The sequence below is a fragment of the Heteronotia binoei genome, chromosome 3 (genome assembly GCF_032191835.1).
Source record: "Heteronotia binoei isolate CCM8104 ecotype False Entrance Well chromosome 3, APGP_CSIRO_Hbin_v1, whole genome shotgun sequence".
Lineage (NCBI taxonomy): Eukaryota > Metazoa > Chordata > Lepidosauria > Squamata > Gekkonidae > Heteronotia > Heteronotia binoei.
The window spans coordinates 137,307,956-137,325,546 of NC_083225.1; the positions used below are offsets into that span (position 1 = coordinate 137,307,956).

The 17,591-nt window shown below is 40.1% G+C and overlaps 1 protein-coding gene across 1 annotated transcript in view; it reads left to right on the top strand.

The window, feature by feature from the left end:
- Window positions 1-16,775, top strand: part of PROS1 (protein S) — a 42,670-nt gene extending 25,895 nt beyond the window's left edge. Inside the window, exons 8-15 of the mRNA XM_060234512.1 lie at window positions 2,670-2,791; window positions 7,294-7,412; window positions 7,780-7,969; window positions 8,957-9,124; window positions 11,770-11,938; window positions 12,985-13,136; window positions 14,475-14,691; window positions 16,321-16,775. Coding sequence (XP_060090495.1) covers window positions 2,670-2,791; window positions 7,294-7,412; window positions 7,780-7,969; window positions 8,957-9,124; window positions 11,770-11,938; window positions 12,985-13,136; window positions 14,475-14,691; window positions 16,321-16,499 — 1,316 coding nt within the window. The 3' untranslated portion in view covers window positions 16,500-16,775. The remainder of the gene's footprint in view (window positions 1-2,669; window positions 2,792-7,293; window positions 7,413-7,779; window positions 7,970-8,956; window positions 9,125-11,769; window positions 11,939-12,984; window positions 13,137-14,474; window positions 14,692-16,320) is intronic.
- The last annotated feature ends 816 nt before the right edge of the window (window positions 16,776-17,591 follow it).

Genomic DNA, 17,591 nt, shown 5'->3' on the forward strand with positions numbered 1-17,591 from the left:
AAGTCCAGAACTCCACTGGAGTTGGAATTAAAAGTGAAGATTCTTTCATTTAAAAAGCAACAACAAGGGTATTAGTTTTAGTGGAATTTAGAGAATAAGCATGTGGGACATAATACACATATGCATGCACCACTTACGTGGAATGAAATAAACCTGGTATTAAGCTTCCCCTGCTATTGTTGAGCATGTTTAGAGCTGCTCTGATGTATGTATGCCATGTGGTTAATTCTTCTTCTTACACACTGATTTCACAGAAGCAGCCACTACCATTTTGTAAACATTATTTCCCCTCCCCACCTTCTCTTTGCAACATGCTGTCTTTTCAACAGCTTATGATGTTAGATATGTTCAGAGGTTGACTTGCCTAAGATGGCCTTAGAGTTACATAACCAAGCAGAGTTGACCTCTATATCTAGACCCAAGATTAGAACCACTGCACCATAGTGGATGCTGTACAAACTTACATCCAATTTTGTCATCATGTTTTGCTAGTCAGATATTATCAAGACAACACTATATTGTATGTGGCTGACACACATGAGTATGTTATTCTAGTATTTCCTAGAGCAGACACAGAAAACATGGGTTAAGTAGCCTAATGTTCAAGTACCAGGGGCAGTCTAGCCTCCTGATTTTTTTGAGAGTGGTTGTGGGTGAAGATGGTCCTAGGTTCAGCCCTTAGCACCTATAGTTGCAATAGTGAGGGGGTTGATGTAGTTGACTTCTGCCTAAAATGTTGAAGAGCTGCCACTAGCCAAGAGTGAGTGGTACTGAGCTTAGTAGACTGATGGTCTGATCATTCTAAAACACATTCAAATATTTGTGTATTTCCAGATGGACACAAGTGAATGTTTAGTGTCGTGAGGACATTATCCATATCTTACATGCTTTCTGCATTTTTTTTTTTTGCTTTAGCTTAGAGTGGGGCAACCCTAGAGCAATGTACCCATTATTAATACAGTTAAATCCTGGGTATCTTACACCATTTTGTTAAACTGTTTCCTTCAGCACTTTATCCTAATGTAGAAAGTTAGGAAACCAATCTCCTGATGTTATTGCAAAAGCAAGACTTACACCTGTATGCAGATAGCTAGATATTTTGCCATCAAATTGCAGCTGATTTATGGAAATCCCATAAGGTTTTTAAGGCAAGAGATGTTTGGAGATGGTTTGTCATTGCCAACCTCTGTGTAATGACTCTGGTATTCCTTGATGGTCTCCCATCCAAATACTGACTAGGGCTGATCCTGCTTAGCTTCTGAGATCTGACAAGACTGGGCTAGTCTAGACAATTCAGGTTAGGGCAGACATAGATATAGAGAGACATAAGCTTCAGTGTATTTTTTTTTAATCGCAACACTGGTGTTTTAGATACAGGCATGATAAAATTTGTGCTTTATGTTGATACCTGTATGATCTTCTTGCACAGCTAGAGTCTGTTTATTCACATAGATGGCAGGTTACTGTCTTTCACAAAGCCTTGCTCTTCTAAATTATTTATTGTGCTAAGCCAACAAAACAGAGAATGTAGTCAGCTTTGCTCAGTCAGGACAAAATGTGTTTTGCTCTGGTCAGCTCACATTTTCTCTTTGAATGATTGCTTTCCAAGCCCCCTGGGCTTCAGGATTTGGTGTGTGAAGCGCACACACATTCTCTCTGTGTTTGTATTGATACTGTTTTGTTTTCATTATCCAAGACAGTGTGGGCGTATGCAGCATGGTTGAACATATAGAACGTATTCTAGATGGTACCTTTTTTATATAATAGCAAATCATAATTCCAGGACCTAGACAGATGGGTCTGAGCTTTCTCACACAGTCAGTTCTCTGGCTTAAAGCTTCACAGCCCGGTTCTGAATTTTTTGCTCATTTAGATTGTCTTTCCCACAGAGTCATCTGGCTTCCAGCTTCCATAAACATTCACTGGGATGAGCAGAGGCTTACATATTTATATGAGTGGGACATTTAGGATGGGAGACCAACAAGGTATACCAAGGTCGCTATGCAGAGGCATGCAATGACAAATCACTTTTGAATGTCTCTTGCCATGAAGCCCTATGGGATTGTCATAAACTAGCTGTGGTTTTATGGCAAAAAAGATGATGTTTGTATCCAGCCTCTAGGTAATTAGTCATTTATTTCCCTTTGTTTAACTTTTGCAGATAAAATGAATTATTCTCAGGCATTAGACTTTCATTTGTGAGTTACAGGAGCATACATTATCAGTAAAACTGACCTATGTAATTTTTAATCCATGAAATGAAGGCACTCCACCATCTATGTGTGGTGGCCCACCACCCTGAGCACACAGTAAACCTATTGTTTCCGCTCATATAAAAATGAAATCCAGAATATGTAGCTGGCAGGATTCCAGACTGGACAGGTCATTGTAGAAGAATGTTTGCATCCACTTTAAAGAGAAATAATAATAATAATAATTTTTAATTTATATCCTGCCCTCCCCACCAGAGCAGAAAGTGTGAGATCTGCAAAGCTAGCTGCCAGAAACCTGCCTAATAGTCACCTGAACTTTAAAAATAAGGGCATGTTCTGCATTAGCAAAACTACAACTACATGACTTTTAAGGTATCCTTTTTACTCCCAAGGATACAATATTTTCTCTTTTGAAAACAAAACACATGTTTAAGTGTGTTTCCCCTTTTTCTGCAGATGTGGATGAATGTACTGAAAATGTTTGTTCTCAAATGTGTATCAATTCTCCAGGAAGCTATATGTGCTATTGTGATGGCAAGAAAGGCTTTAAGCTTGCTAAGGACATGAAAACTTGTGAGGTAAGGCACCATGGTCACCCCTCACTTCCTTGCCTTTCTTATTCCAGAGAAGTGGAATGTTCTTCTCCATTGATTTCTGAGAGCCAACAAGACCCATCCAATTACTTTGTTTTGTTTGTGTATACACATCTGTCCTGCCTCATCTATATGTTCAAGGGACTTTACAGTAAAACAAGCAGAGCAGAACAAGTTTGTGGGGCTTCAGGCTTCATTGTCTTAACCAATGGGCAACTGTGCAGTTGTCCCAGGCTGGGGGGTGAGAGATTGACCCCCATCATCCCCAGTGGAAGGCAGCAGCTGTTCGCATCTTCTGCAACTGAGGGTTGAGCAGCCAGCTCAGAAGTAGAAGCCATTTGCGCCTGCTCTGTACAAGGCTCAGGCAGCGGCTTTTGTTGGCAGTGGCTCCTGCCCATCACACACAGGATGAGTGCTTTACTTTGACCCCAGTGACAGGAGGTAGGCTTGGCAGGGGCCCTAACAGAGGAGTACAGTGATTCTGGGGACCCAGATTTTTGCCCAAGGCTGTAGAATCACTAAGGCCACCCATGTGGAGCTTCATTACAGCAAGTGGCTTGGAACTCATAACCATAGCTTTAGGCAGGTTCAGGGCAAGTGTTTGCAAGCATCCTGCCACATATACCTGTTCTGTATTTTTCTTTCATGATAATCTTAAGGCAAGAGAAACAAGTAATTTTTGAGTTTCTTGCATAGATGAATGGAGATTTGAACCAGTCTCTCCCGAGTTTTAGTGCAACACTGTACATTATACTAACTCACTGTGCACACTTGTCCCATCCCCATCCATTGTTTAGAGATTTTGCAGGTTGATGCATTGCTTCAAATACCTGAACATCTTCTTCAAGCAGAGATAATAGCTATATAATACCTTTTTGCAAACTATCTCCAGTCCTGTAGTCTAAACTTCTTCAGAATCAAGTAATTGTTTGCTTGTTTTTGAAAGGTTCAAAACTTGTTAGTACTAGTGAAATATCTGCATAGCTCTAAGTCTCTTCACTTTAATAATTCTCTCGCTACTAGCTAAAGCCTCCCTAAGAGGTATATTAAACGATCAAAGCATTCTCAGTTTTTTAGATGGAGAAAAAGTGAGGTATGCAGGGTTTGACTAAAAATGTTTCTCATGAATGGCTTCTTTTATACTTCTTTGGCAAGACTGAGCATGTTCGAGTGTATTCAAACAGCTACGACTAAAAACAAGCTTTGACAGAGTTCAATGCAACAGAGCTTAAATAGTTCACAGATCAAAGGCAGCTATTGTGCTTTAACTTTGGTGAGTGGTAGTTAACTTTGATTTAATGATTAGGCAACATGAGGTGTAATTCCATTCCCTGCTGATAATGATATCAGCAAGCTGGCTATATGGTTTTGGTAAATCACCTCATATATAGCAGGGGTGGCCAACAGTAGCTCTCCAGATTTTTTTTTGCCTACAACTCCCATCAGCCCCAGCCATTAGCCATGCTGGCTGGGGCTGATGGGAGTTGTAGGCAAAAAAAACATCTGGAGAGCTACTGTTGGCCACCCAATATATAGAAAGGACACACAGAACCATATTTAAAGAAAAAAGTTGTCAGAACTGCTCACATAAAATCTGTGTGAGATTCCTTTGTATTAAGGTTAGATCTTCTCCTATCCTTTACGTAATAAAAGATCTGTGCTAAGGCCATATCCAGATCTCATGTGTCAGTCACCAGCTCTGCATTCCCATTGGCTGACTCCCCTGTCCCCCACCTACTGCAGGCCCAGGAACACTGAACAAACTGCCAAAACAGTCTTACATCTGAGACAGACACATCTCCAATGCTTCTCTGTGTCTTCTCCATCAACTGACCTAAGAAAGGGCTGCCGCTCTACTGTGACCTCACAAAGCATTTCATCAAAGGCCATGGCAGCCACCCCTTTCCTGTCCCTCCTCCATTCAACCTCGCTGTTAAGCAAATTGCCCTAAAAATAGGACTTTGGGGAATTTAGATTAGTGGGCAATCTGCTTTTTAGCGAGATCAAAAACCTATTTATACAGAAGGTGTCTTCTTTGAGAGTTACCCTCTTAACGAGGAGATTTGGTTTAATAATAATAATAGGGGGGTTTATTATAAAATACAAGCAAACATACAAGAGTGTAAAATCATACAACATACATACAGGTCTAGGAAAAATAGGTTTGAAACAGACAGGGGTAAACACATGGGTAGATAAACAGGGTGATAATTACCTATCGTAGTCTTCGAGGAAGGCTCCAATGGCGACGAAAAAGGGAATGGGGGAGGTGGCCCTCAACTGATCAGGTATCGAGAAACACACGTGTGGGGAGTTGGGTCAGAGGTTATAAGAACTACCTTGAATCCTTGGGGGGTAGGAGGTCCAGGGGGTTATGACACTGGGTCAGATGGGACATGATGCTGTACCACATGGTACATTACCTCAGAAAAAGGGGAGGTTCCGAAGTGACCACAGGGGCTGGACTTGTGTGGTGGGCAGTGGCCTGTCTATTCTGGGTACCTGATTGGATGTCCATATCCCACCAATGAGTGCACCTGGCCCTGGTTACCTGATTGGGTTTCCAGGTAAAAATGGCCATGGGGAGGCTCCAGTGTGACAGTTGAGGGGTTTAAAACAAACTATACAAACTTATCTAAAAGTGACAGTAGGTAGCCAAATTGATAACTAAGGTGACACTCGATCTGTACAATAACTATGGCTCTGAGTGAAGCTGTTCTTCCTCTTCTTTACTCCTCTGCTGGCACCATCCTTTGTCTTGGATTCCGTTGGACAAAAGCTTAGGCAGTCTGGCAGGATCCACACCTAAGATAAGCTTGATTGCCTTATGCAGAAGTTGAAGCAGCTGTTGGATACGTGAGTCTCTTGCTTTGCTGTAATGGAGTCAGGAAAACAAGATGGATTCTGGTGGTGTTAGCCTTTGGTTCATGGAAACAGGCTGGAAACTGTTTGCCTGTACAGTTCTTGGCGGCGTGGCTTCTTCCACTGCAATGGCTGAGATTGTGCAAGCAAGGAGCGGCTGGAAGCTCATCTGTAGTTCTGGCTAACACCCATCCAGAGATGTAGAATACTGCTGCAAAGCTGAGACTTATAGTATCCACATAAGCCTTAGAAACCATGGGCAAAGTCCACTTCTTAGAGCAGATGTGTGCGAGTCAAAACTCCAGGCACCCTGGCAACCATTCTGGTGATCAGAGTGTCCATGTGTATGAATAGTAGGGGGCTTTTTCTTACATCTCCCCAGGACAAACAAGGATCGAGCCACTGGGGAAGCTGCTAGCCAGAGATTGTTGTTAAGCAGTGTTGTTAAGCAGTGTTGCTTCTATCAATAAAAGGAAAGGCTTCAGCTGAATACAATGTCATAGAGTCCACCCTCCAAAGCATTTATTTTCTCCAAGGGGAGAGAGAGCTGTTGTCGGCAGTTCAGTTATGATCCCAGGAGATCTTCAGGCTCCACTTGGAGGTGGGCTACCCTAGGCCTGGCAGCACTCTCTAGGTGACTTGATGCCACCCGACTGGCATGATTTAACTATGCCTGGCTGCAGCAGCCCCCCTATGACAGTCAGTGTAACCTAGCAGTTGCCAACTCTAGGTTGGGAAATTCCTGAAGTTTTGAAGAAGCCTGGAGAGGGTGGGTTTGAGGAGGAGGAGCTCAGACAGGTACAATACCCCTCCAAACCAGTGATTTCCTTCTGGAGAACTATGGTTGCCAATCTACAAATGAGGGCTGGAGAGCAGTCAGAATTACAACTGCTCTCCAGATGGCAGAGATCAGCTCACCTTAAGGTGGTGTGGGGGGAGTGAATGCCTTCACTTGGATGGGTGGGAAGACTGCAAGGGTGAGAGGGTACTCACCCAGAGCCCCTTTCTAGAGCCTGTTATATTTTTCTTCAGAATGGGCCTTATTCCTAGCAACTATAATATTAGAACTATTGTTCCAAAAGAAAGTCTGACAAAAACCAGCAGTCTTTAGTCATAATGAGGTTCTGACAGCTAGACCACACCTCCAATAATACAGTTATCTAGTGTGCATATTGAATTGGTTGGTTGTGATTCTAATGTACAACTAATTTCTTGCCCCATGAAGGTCTCACAGCTGGTAGTTGGGAAACACAGGCCATTTCTAGGAGAAAGACTGTAAAGCTATTTTACAATAAAACAAGAAGGTGGACTCAAATGACCAGTGCTTTTACCAGTTTACTTCTTGCAATTGCCAAATCATAAATCTAACAGAACAATGTTGTTTGAAGAAATCCACTGCACAGTTGACTTTGTCAACTGTAAAAAAAAAAGTCAGTGGCAGATTTCATTATATAGTTCCTGACAACCTAATCCTACTAGATTCCCACTACATTATGAATACAAATGTCAATGAACAGTTGGGGAAAAGTAGATATTTGAATCTGTCCTAATACATTGCTAAAACTAAAGATAGAGATTTGACCTTACTTGGTCAAATTATAACATATGTTTCTTTTTATTCCTAGCCTGTACAAGATTGTCTCATCCTGAATCTTGAAACAAATTATGAATTGCTTTATCTGGCCGAGAAATTTATAGGGATTCCTGTTTTGTATTTAAGGTTTAGACTACCAGAAGTTACAAGGTAAGTAGAAGTCAGAAGACCTTTAGTATGGAAGAGCTTGGGAACAGGTATACTTTACTGGAGCCAGGCAGTCTAAGGACATCAGGGCAGGCTGAAAGCTCATTACCATGTATGAGATTTCAAAATTAAATTATTTTTCCCCTTTCATAACTTACAAGCTTTTATGGTGGGAGACTGATGTTACCAGCTTGTATTGAATCCTGAATAATGATGCTTGGGGTTCTTTATATCAGTAGAAATACATAAATTCAGTCCCTTTATTAGATGTGTTCATTGCCTGTTGCTTGTGAATTGCATTATGTAGCTGTGTTCATTGTTTCTTACTTCATCCTTTCTCCTTTATTGTGATTTTTTTGTCCCATCCCAGATTTTCAGCTGAATTTGATTTTCGGACCTATGATAATGAAGGCGTTATATTGTATGCTGAATCTCCAGACTACACAGCATGGATTTTGCTTGCACTTCGTGATGGGAAGATTGAAATTCAGTTCAAGAATGAAATAGTAACCAAAGTAACAACTGGTGGCAAAGCCATTAATGACGGCTCATGGCACATAGTAAGTCTTTTTTCAGTGCTAGAAATTTAAAATAAAATTTCTTATAAGGGAGCAGTCCCCTTTTCAAACAATTTTATAAACATAACTCTGATGTAATTTTTCACAAAATACTTTGATGACCTCATAACAGTTTAAATGCTTCAATGCTTTAAATGCTCTGTGTCTAAGATCCAGAGGAATACTTTTTATTCAGTCATAAATAAATAATTTATTTGGGAGTTTAGTGAGACAAAAAATGCAGGAATCTCTTCATTCAAAGTATATGTGGAGAGGGAAGGCAGGGTGGTACAGCTGAATTTCATCAGATTTTGGAAGCTAAGTAGCATTGGTCCTTGGATGGGAGACTACCTAGGAAGACTCTGTGGTGGAAAGCAGTGATGAACCATTTCTGCTTCTCACTTGCCTTGAAAGCCTCCACTGGGCTTTAACCAGATGTGATCCCAAATAGTTTTGTGCAGAATCTGTATAAGGCTCACTAATGTGCATAATGTCCTGATTAAGCACAATATCTGTAGATCTCTTTCACATGATACAAAATTGGAGCAGTGCTAGTGAAGCCAGGCCTAATAAGAAATAATCATGCCTGAAAGTTCTATCACAATATTCATGCCAAGCCTCTCTCCATCCCCAACTCCTCCCTTTCCCTTCTGTAACTAATTTTCACTCTGTTCTTTATCCACTCATTGAAAATGCAAAAAGCCAGCAATAGTCCAACCACATTTCTCTCAGATGCCAAACAAGATACATAGTTCCATAAAAATCTGAGACCAAAAGCAAGGATCTGGTTGTCTTTAGATTAACAATGTTTAAGATAAATGTCAGGTGCTGCACAAGGCATGAATTCAATTAAAATCCAGTTCTACCTTGTGGTTTGTAACCTTTCCCGGTTTGCTTTCACTTACAGCAAAACAGAATTCTTGTTGTGTTCAGGTTACTCTCTTCAACATTTACAAATATATCTTTTTTAAAAAAATATATTACATTTAGATCTCAGTGGAGGAGCTAGAGCACAGCATCACTGTCAAAATAGCCAAAGAAGCAGTGATGAATATTAACAGTCCAAGAAACCTTTTTAAGCCTTCCAATGGCTTTCTGGAGACAAAGGTGTACATTGCAGGTCTGCCTCGCAAAGTGGACAACACTCTCATCAAAGCGGTAATCTTTTTCAGTGTTGATTTTGGCATTTCCATTGTGACCTCTTCTCTCTTACTACCCACATGTGTTCATTTGTCTGCGATAAAATTTGTGTGATTTTTTTTTCTTTTAAAAATGTCACAATATGTGAAGTGAGTTGTGAGGTTTTATCTGAAGGGCAGTACATTTTCGAGTTCAGTTACTAGTTTTAGTCTTAGAAGACAAACTTACAACACTTCTTTTGAATGTCTTTTGAATGTCTTTCTATAAATGTTACCAGATGATACAGGCTAGAAAATTGGGCATTTACCATTAGCTTTGAATGCATTCAAATTGCATAGAATGGAAAAGTAGTTCAGTCCGAAAGTGATACACATAACATCTATTATCTACATCTGAAAACAGGTAGTCACTTTGGTAAAAGCATAGAAACTAAAATTTTAACTAGTTGGTGATTACAGAGTGGGAAAACAGGTTAATAAAGGAAGCTAAATTTGTGAAGAATGAATTTCTAATAGAACAAAGTTTGAGCCCATTGGCACCTTTAAGACCAAGTTTAATTCTGGGTCTAAGCTTTTGCATGCATGCACACTTCAGAACAGGTGCATTTGCAGCAGCAGTTTAATGTTGGAATTGCTGCAGGATTTGTCTGTGCTGCTGTGGGAACTGCATTTGACTAGCAGAAATTGAGAGATAAATTACAGTGAATACAATTAGCTATAGTTTCAAGAATCCTGGAGGAAATGTTCATAAAGAGTAAATAACAATGGCTGATAAAAGAGCTACTGCTTCTACATGAAAATTCTGCTGTGAAAAACAGTTGATTTCTGCAGTGTTCAAGTGGTGGACTTGGACTGGAGTTCAAATGCCTCTGCCATGATGTTCCCTGAAAAACCTGGAAGCAGTCACCAGCTTTCAGCCCAATCTACCTTACGGATTGTGAAGATAACATGGAGGAGGGGGAGAACTTATATGTTTATGTACAGAAATGTTTAGCACATGGAAAAGAGCCCTAAAAGAGAATGTGTGCACCAAATATAGGTATCAGATTTTGGCATGCTACCTGAAAGAAAACTAGATCCGTTAAACTGAAAGTGCCAGTGATCAAATATCCGTAGCCTAAACCTTCAACAGTGTCATCTTAAGGATCCCTTCTAAGACCATTGATTTCATTTATACTTAAGATGTCACTGCAAGTCTTTTTGCCAAGCCATGTGACCGATGTCGTGGTCATAACAAGATTTAGTAGTGCATATAGGTTATATACCCATCATTTGGGTGGTTTGAGAGTACAGGAGAGGGCCAATTGAAAGTCAGGCATCTTGTTTAAATTGTTCTACAGAAAGTACAGATCTTGGTCTGGTGTGATAAAAATCTTAGAGCTTAGAGACTTGCTCAAAGACCCAGATTTTGAAGGGAGCTACTTGCTCTGAAGCTAACAATTGTCATATTTTTGTTTCTTGGGGCTCCTTGTGGTCTCAGAAAAGGGTATCTGAAGGTTCCTGCCCTGATTCTGGAACCCAACCTCCTCTGTATCAGACATCACTCTTCCCCCCGCCGCCCACCATGAGGTGAGCCAGAATCCCAGTCATTGACTCTGACACCAGCAAGTAGAAATCAAAATCTAAACAATCTATGCACAGGCTCTTCTGCTACACAAAACCTCCCATGTTCTTTCTGTGGTCTGAAAAACTTTCTTTTATATCAAATGATAACTATGCAAAAACTAAAGTGCTGTGTTCTTTGTACAGTTTGTGTAATGATTTGCAGAGAATGTTAGTGGAGAGCTGGTGGAACTGAGAACTGTCTCATTTAAAGCTTGGCACTACGGGAGCCGAATAAATACCCAAAAAGCACATTATTGGTATTTTTCAGTTATTTATTCAGCTGAATTCAGATTAGACAATTTCATTCAGCTACTGCAGTAGAATAAAAGCCGGTATTACTCTGCTTTTATTGGGCACGGCTAGAAGGTATTTAAAAGACCGCATTTTGTTGCAAATGTTTCTAAATATTTTGCCTTTTGGATTTGTTACAAACAATATGCAATTGAAGCAAAACAAAAGTTTTAAAAATATATAAAATTAAGGGAAACATTCAGCACGAGTAAACAGAAAATGGCTTAAAATTGAAGACAGGTTCTACTTGCACAAAGGAAAAACAAAACAGGGATTTTTGAGTTTAAATAGTAGGGCTGCGGGATTTAGTGGCATTCGTTTTTTGTATCTATGTATAGCACAAAGTAACACTTGTATTGCTGCATTTGGTGTGCAGGAATAAACTGTAATGTGAAGTTTTATTTGTTTAGATATTCCCATTTCCCCCAGTGACTTGAGTTGACTTCCAAAGAGTATGTATTAAAAAAAAAAAAGACACCGCATAAAAACAGCTAAAACCAGGACAATAAAAGATCTGCTAAAAGTTCACAGACTGCAATTGCCAGGCACTTGAAAGAATAACCACACAGCAGCACAGATAAGCCTACATCAAAAGGCCTCCTAAACAGCACTATTTCATAATCCTTTGTAAAATCTTACCAGCATGGAAACCTTCCTAGTATCTTCCTTTGGAAAGGCTGTTCGAAAAGGTTCTTTCCAACCGCTGATTGACAGTGTTTCTGGACCAGATCAGAATGTCCCACTAATATTGCTGTAATTTTTCTACAGATTAATCCCCGCCTAGATGGATGCATTCGTGCCTGGAACTTAATGAATCAAGGGAATTCTGGTGTGAAAGAAATCATTCAAGAAAAACAAAGTAAACACTGCTTGGTAACTGTTGAAAAGGGGTCTTATTACCCTGGTACTGGAGTGGCAAAGTTTCAAGTTAGCTACAGTAAGTATGTTCCCTACCTCCTGATACTTTGGTGGTTGCAAAATAAATAGAAGTGAGAATGTGTATTGCAAACACCTTCACAAGCTGTCCATCAAGCAGGTTTGGTGTACTACTGGCAGGTTTGGTGTACTACTGGCTTCCCAAAGAAGAGGCTGTATCCATCAGGGAATGGTCTGTGGCTCAGTGATATAGCATCTAGGCCTCAAGTTTAATTCCTGGCATCTCCTAGTTAAAAAGTAGTAGGTGAATTGAAAGATCTGTGCCTGAGACACTGGAGAGCCATTACTGGTCAAAGTAGATAATACTGAATCAATAAATGTATCATCCGACTCAGTATAAGGTGGTTGCCTGTGTCCATGTGTATCACTTACACAACCTGAGTTCATTTATAGGTTCTAGCATTGCTTCTCTGTGTGGGTTGTGAACAATGCCATATTGACCATGGGATGCTATTAAAACTTGGATTTGCAAGTAATCACTTAGGACCAAATGAAAAGTTACTGTTTTCAAAGAGTAGGGTCTGGGCTCAGAATGGCTCTATAGGGAGAAGAATAGCTTCTGCCTCCCCCCATCAGCTGTTTTCCTGTTTGAAAACTGCATCAGAGGTTTATTTCCCCATGTTTGCTGTTCCACTCCACACAGAGCAGCAAAACTGGGGAAATAACCCCTCCAGCATGATTTTCATATGGGAAAACAACTTGTAGGGGAGCAGGAACCTTCCTCTCCCTGCAGCACCATTCCAAGCCTGTTTGGGTTCCCTGTGTTCTTTTAGAAGCCATTCCTCTCAGCTGCTGTGTGGCTGTAGGGAAAATGAGTTGAGTTCAGGCAACTGTGTCCTTTTACTTGGAAGCTACAGGGGCTATCTGGGAGCTTATAATACCAAAAACAAAGCACTTGGTTTTACCTCAGACTTTTTCCCAGTAATTCTGAGTTTGTATTTATTTTGCTAAAGAATGGATAAAAATTAACTGGAAATAAATGAGAAAACCAACTTTTGTTACTTACACATGGATTTTTTTTCTTTCTTTGCTAAAAATAAAACTCAGATAACAGCCTCAGTGATACAGAAGATTGGTTAATAAATGTCACCCTGACCATCCGTCCATCCACAAGCACTGGCGTGATGCTTGCATTGGTTTCTGGGGAGACGGTGCCTCTTGCTTTATCAATAGTGGAATCCAACTCATCGAACTCCCAGGTAGTCCTTTGCTCCCACTGCAGGCACATATATGTGTCAAATTTTTTCATATCTGTAGTATGAGAGCCAGTCTGGCATAGTGTTAGAGTGTAAGACATGGTTTTGGGAGACCAGGTTCAAATCCCCACTCTGCCAGTGAAGCTTTCTGGGTGATCTTAGGCCATACACAATCACAGTCTAACCTACTTCATAGAGTTCTTAGGAGGATAAAATGGAGGAGAGGAGAATGATGTAAGGCAGCATAGGTCCCTATTAGGGAGAATCCTGGCATGAATATCTGATCTGACTGATTGTCTTTTTTTTTTAACCATCCTAAGCCAAGATAACAACTTTAGAGTCATTGGGCGTTTTCGCACTCACGTTCAGCCGGCGCGACCCCCCTCTTCACCGCGCAGGATCTGCGCGGATTTCGCACTAAATGCCGCGGAGCAGCCTTTTGCGCCGGAAACTCCCGGCGCAAAAGCCGCTCAAACGTAAACCGCCAAAAAGCAGTTTCCGTTTGCTTGGCTTTTGCGACAGAAGTTTCCGGCTCTTCGGGCTGCTCCGCAGCATTTAGTGCGAAATCCGCGCAGATTCTGCGCGGTGAAGAGGGGGGTCGCGCCGGCTGAACGTGAGTGCGAAAATGCCCATTGTGTCTTGTGAAAGATTGCTTTAATTCTGAAAGGTGTTAATTGCTTTGTTTCCACCAACAGCAATAGCCTCAGCTGATTTAAAGGGACAGCAGTAAGATAGGATTTTCTTAGATGATGGTATCACTTCAGAATGTATGGGAGACAGGCAGAGGTTACCTGTTCAGAAGTCCCCCGATTCAAATCTCTCTGAAGAAACTTATTCCTAGGATGCAAGTTTTATGTGAACAAGTTTGAATGCAGGGTATTTTGAAGCAACCTATCCCCCTTGGTTCATGGAGTCCTGTGAGATGACTGTATCACAGTTGCCTCTAACTTCACAGGGTTGTAGTGAGGAGTCCTGTCAGATTACCGTACCACATCAGAAATTGCGTGTTTTCACTGGCTCTTAAAAACTTGAAGCCCTTGGAAATGTATATATCTTTTTTTTGTGGGGGGGAGGGGCTGTTTATTAAAATATGCATACTTTTCCTTTGTGGCCCTAATTTGTATGTTTTTATTTATGTTTCTCTTTTGTAAATAAATTTCTACTTGTTGTCTTTAAAAAAAAATCCCAAGATTAATATCACAGAAAATGCCATGAAGCACAATTACCACCAGCACTGCACACACACTCCCTAAGAAAATGCCTGCAATTCAGACCCCATTAAAAGCAAAACGTGACCTCTCTTGGTGGTGTACATGATTATTGTTTGCTTATGGCTCCTAGGAACTCATTGTGTCTATTGAGAATGTCATTGTTGCTCGTTTGGAGTCAAAGAGGTTGTGTACCAGGAGAAGAGTGTTGGTGGGACTCAGAGTGAGCAGGGAGCTGTTTGAACTTACAGCTGATTCGCATTCAGATGTCACCTACTTAGATCAACAGTTTCCTGTCCTGGACAAAGCAATGAGGAGACCCATTGACACCTACCTAGGTGGCATTCCTGGTAAATGTTGTTTTCTTCCATTATAATTTAACTATTAATCTAACTCTTTCACCCTAACATTGTTTATTTGTTTGTTTTAAAATGAAAAGTGTCCTTTCTTGAAGTAGTTGCTGTTAAAGCCTAATATTATAGTAGTCGTAATAATGCACTAGCTTAATTCAAATAGAAGCAGAATCTATTCTGGGATGTGACCCTAGGAACCTCTGTTTTCTGGTTCCCATTCACTGTGCAGCCTCTTTTCCATTCTGTCTTCTCTTTTATTATATATCTTAAGCGCCATCTACTGACATGTGTGTGAACAGTGTTGGCACATAAAGTACTTAAAGATGAGAAAGATGTGTTTATGAGAACCCTTTTTTTTACTTTGATAAGCTGCTTTTGGGGCACAAGTGACTTACAAAAATGCCATGTTTGATAAAGCTGTGGATAAAAATGTAATGTGATCTATTTGTATGTCATTTATTTCCTTCAGAATTCTCACAGCGTGTGAAAATAGCATCTGAATTCATAGCTGCAGGACTTCTCTTTTTCTATTGTCTAGTGAATATAACTACTCTTTAGCAATGTCTACAGATTGGGGCAGAGGAGAATAAAATGAGTGGTACTTTGTTATCAAAGGCTGGGTTGGTTCAGCAGAGAAAAGCTGTATAGGTTAACTGACCATGCAGGGAGGGAGACCTGACCATAAGTTAACTGACCATGCAGGGAGGGAGAACAGGTACAAACAGGCTGACCCTGCCCTCCTCATCTCCATTCAGTCGCCAGATCCTGTGCATAGAATTGAATGTTCAAAGTGCCCTCCCTGTGATCAACAGTGCTACTTTCTAAATGCTGATTATAGGGAGGGAGTGTATGCAGGGACGCTTCCTCCTCGCATTCCTTCTATAAGATGATTTGGTGATCATGAAGTATCACGGAGTGGGATCAGTGCACTCATATCTGCTCTTCCTGTCCAAGAACTCCTGTCCAAGTAGGGTCAGTACTTGGAAGGGAAACCACAAAGAAGACTCTGCAGAGGAAGGCAGTGGTAAACTTGCTGTGATCACTGTAAGCTGGTTGTAACTTGACAGTACTTTATATACACACACAGCTTTCTTTTTGTGTTTCTTTTATAAAAATCAAATATTTTTTATGTTTTCCTTTTCTCAATATTTTCCTCACTTTTCCACATACCCCTTTCCTTATTCCCAGATCCCATTCCTCTTCTTTTTCCTTCCAAATATCAATGTGCAACCTTTACATTATTATCCCCCTTTCCCCCCTACCACCATCTTCTCCCTCCATGATGATGTTATTGTTGTTCATGTTTGCTCTTAAAATAAATGGAAAACTGATAAAAAGAAGCATTCCAACTATAATCCCATGAAGTTTTTGCGGGGTTGGTGGCAAGTGAGCAAAACAAATGCCTTTTTCTATAGCTCAAATAGTACTTGGGAAACTTTCCATTTTATAACATTTTTGTTCAGTCCTGATATGTGGTCCTCCTACCTTGTGCTTTGTTTATTTATATATATATATATATCCATGTGGGTGCTAATAACCATGAGTTTTTCTCACATCATTTAAATTATTTTTAATTAAAAATGATATTTCAAAAATTGATATTGATCGTTATGGTGTTTTATGCAGATGTTCCAATCGATGCAACCCCAGTGACACTTTTTTATAATGGTTGCATGGAGGTGAAGATCAATGACAAGTATCTGGATCTAGATGAAGCCATCTTCAAAAAGGATGACATTAGATCACATTCATGCCCATTGATTATGAATGAAATGCAGAATTCTGAAGCTGATGATACCTTATAAGAGAAGGCAGATAATTTTGTACAAAATGTATAAAGGTAGAATATGAACTGGAAAGATTCTCCTTTTTAATGGTGTATTTTGAGAACAAATAAATTGCATCCTTTTCCAGTATAAAGGGACAGCACCAAGATTAATATCCCATCAAAATAATCTGCATCATAACATTTTAGTGCAATAGTCTACCTGTCAACATGTATACAGTTCATATTTTGTATTTTACTTAGCCTGTAAAATAAAAACAGAGAACACCAGCCTGGTTTCAATATGATATCTTGATTCTGGCATGTTGTAGTGTGGTGGTTGTAAATTGGCACTGAATAGACTGAATCAAAATATTTTAATTTAACTTCTAAAAATTAACTTTACATCTAGATGCCAAAATATTCTGTATTTGTAGAAAAGAGCCTACAAGCCCATATGGGGAGAATGTGCCAACACTTAATCTAGCAGCCTGTCACAGCAATGATGGGGATACATCACGAGGGTCACAAACAAATAATGGGAACACAAACATGGAGATTAAAGTACCAGTGGGATAGAAAACATTATATATATTTATATTTTTAAAAAATTGAATGGGTCCAAACTCTTTCCTAAAGTAGAGATATTGATAGCGGGAGCCAAGACCAACAGTCTATCAAATATTTACAGTAAAAAAAGTAAGCTGATATTCTGTTTAATTCTGCTGTACCTTCTGAGCCAAAAGATTCTGTTGTGTTGTGTGTTTCCAATGATACACATACAGCAAAATGTGATGAAAGAGATGTATATCAGAAAGAATGAACTCCTAGATTCTCATTCAGGCTTGTTCTGCTCTCCAGATGAGAGGTGCCGATACTGCACGGTGCCAATACTGCACTTCTAGTAAGAATGACCTGCACCTGAGTTAGTATAGCATGTCATCAGAAAGCTGCATCATGTTGCCCTGTGAAAGGCTATTAATGTTTCCTTGCAGCATAAAATTCTATGCTCATTTCTATGTGGTAAACTTAGATATTTCTTGAAACCAGCACACTGTAGCCAGATGATAATGAGCTATAGTTAAAGGACAGCATAAAAACTGTAAGATTACTGTTAGTGTTTAATGAACTG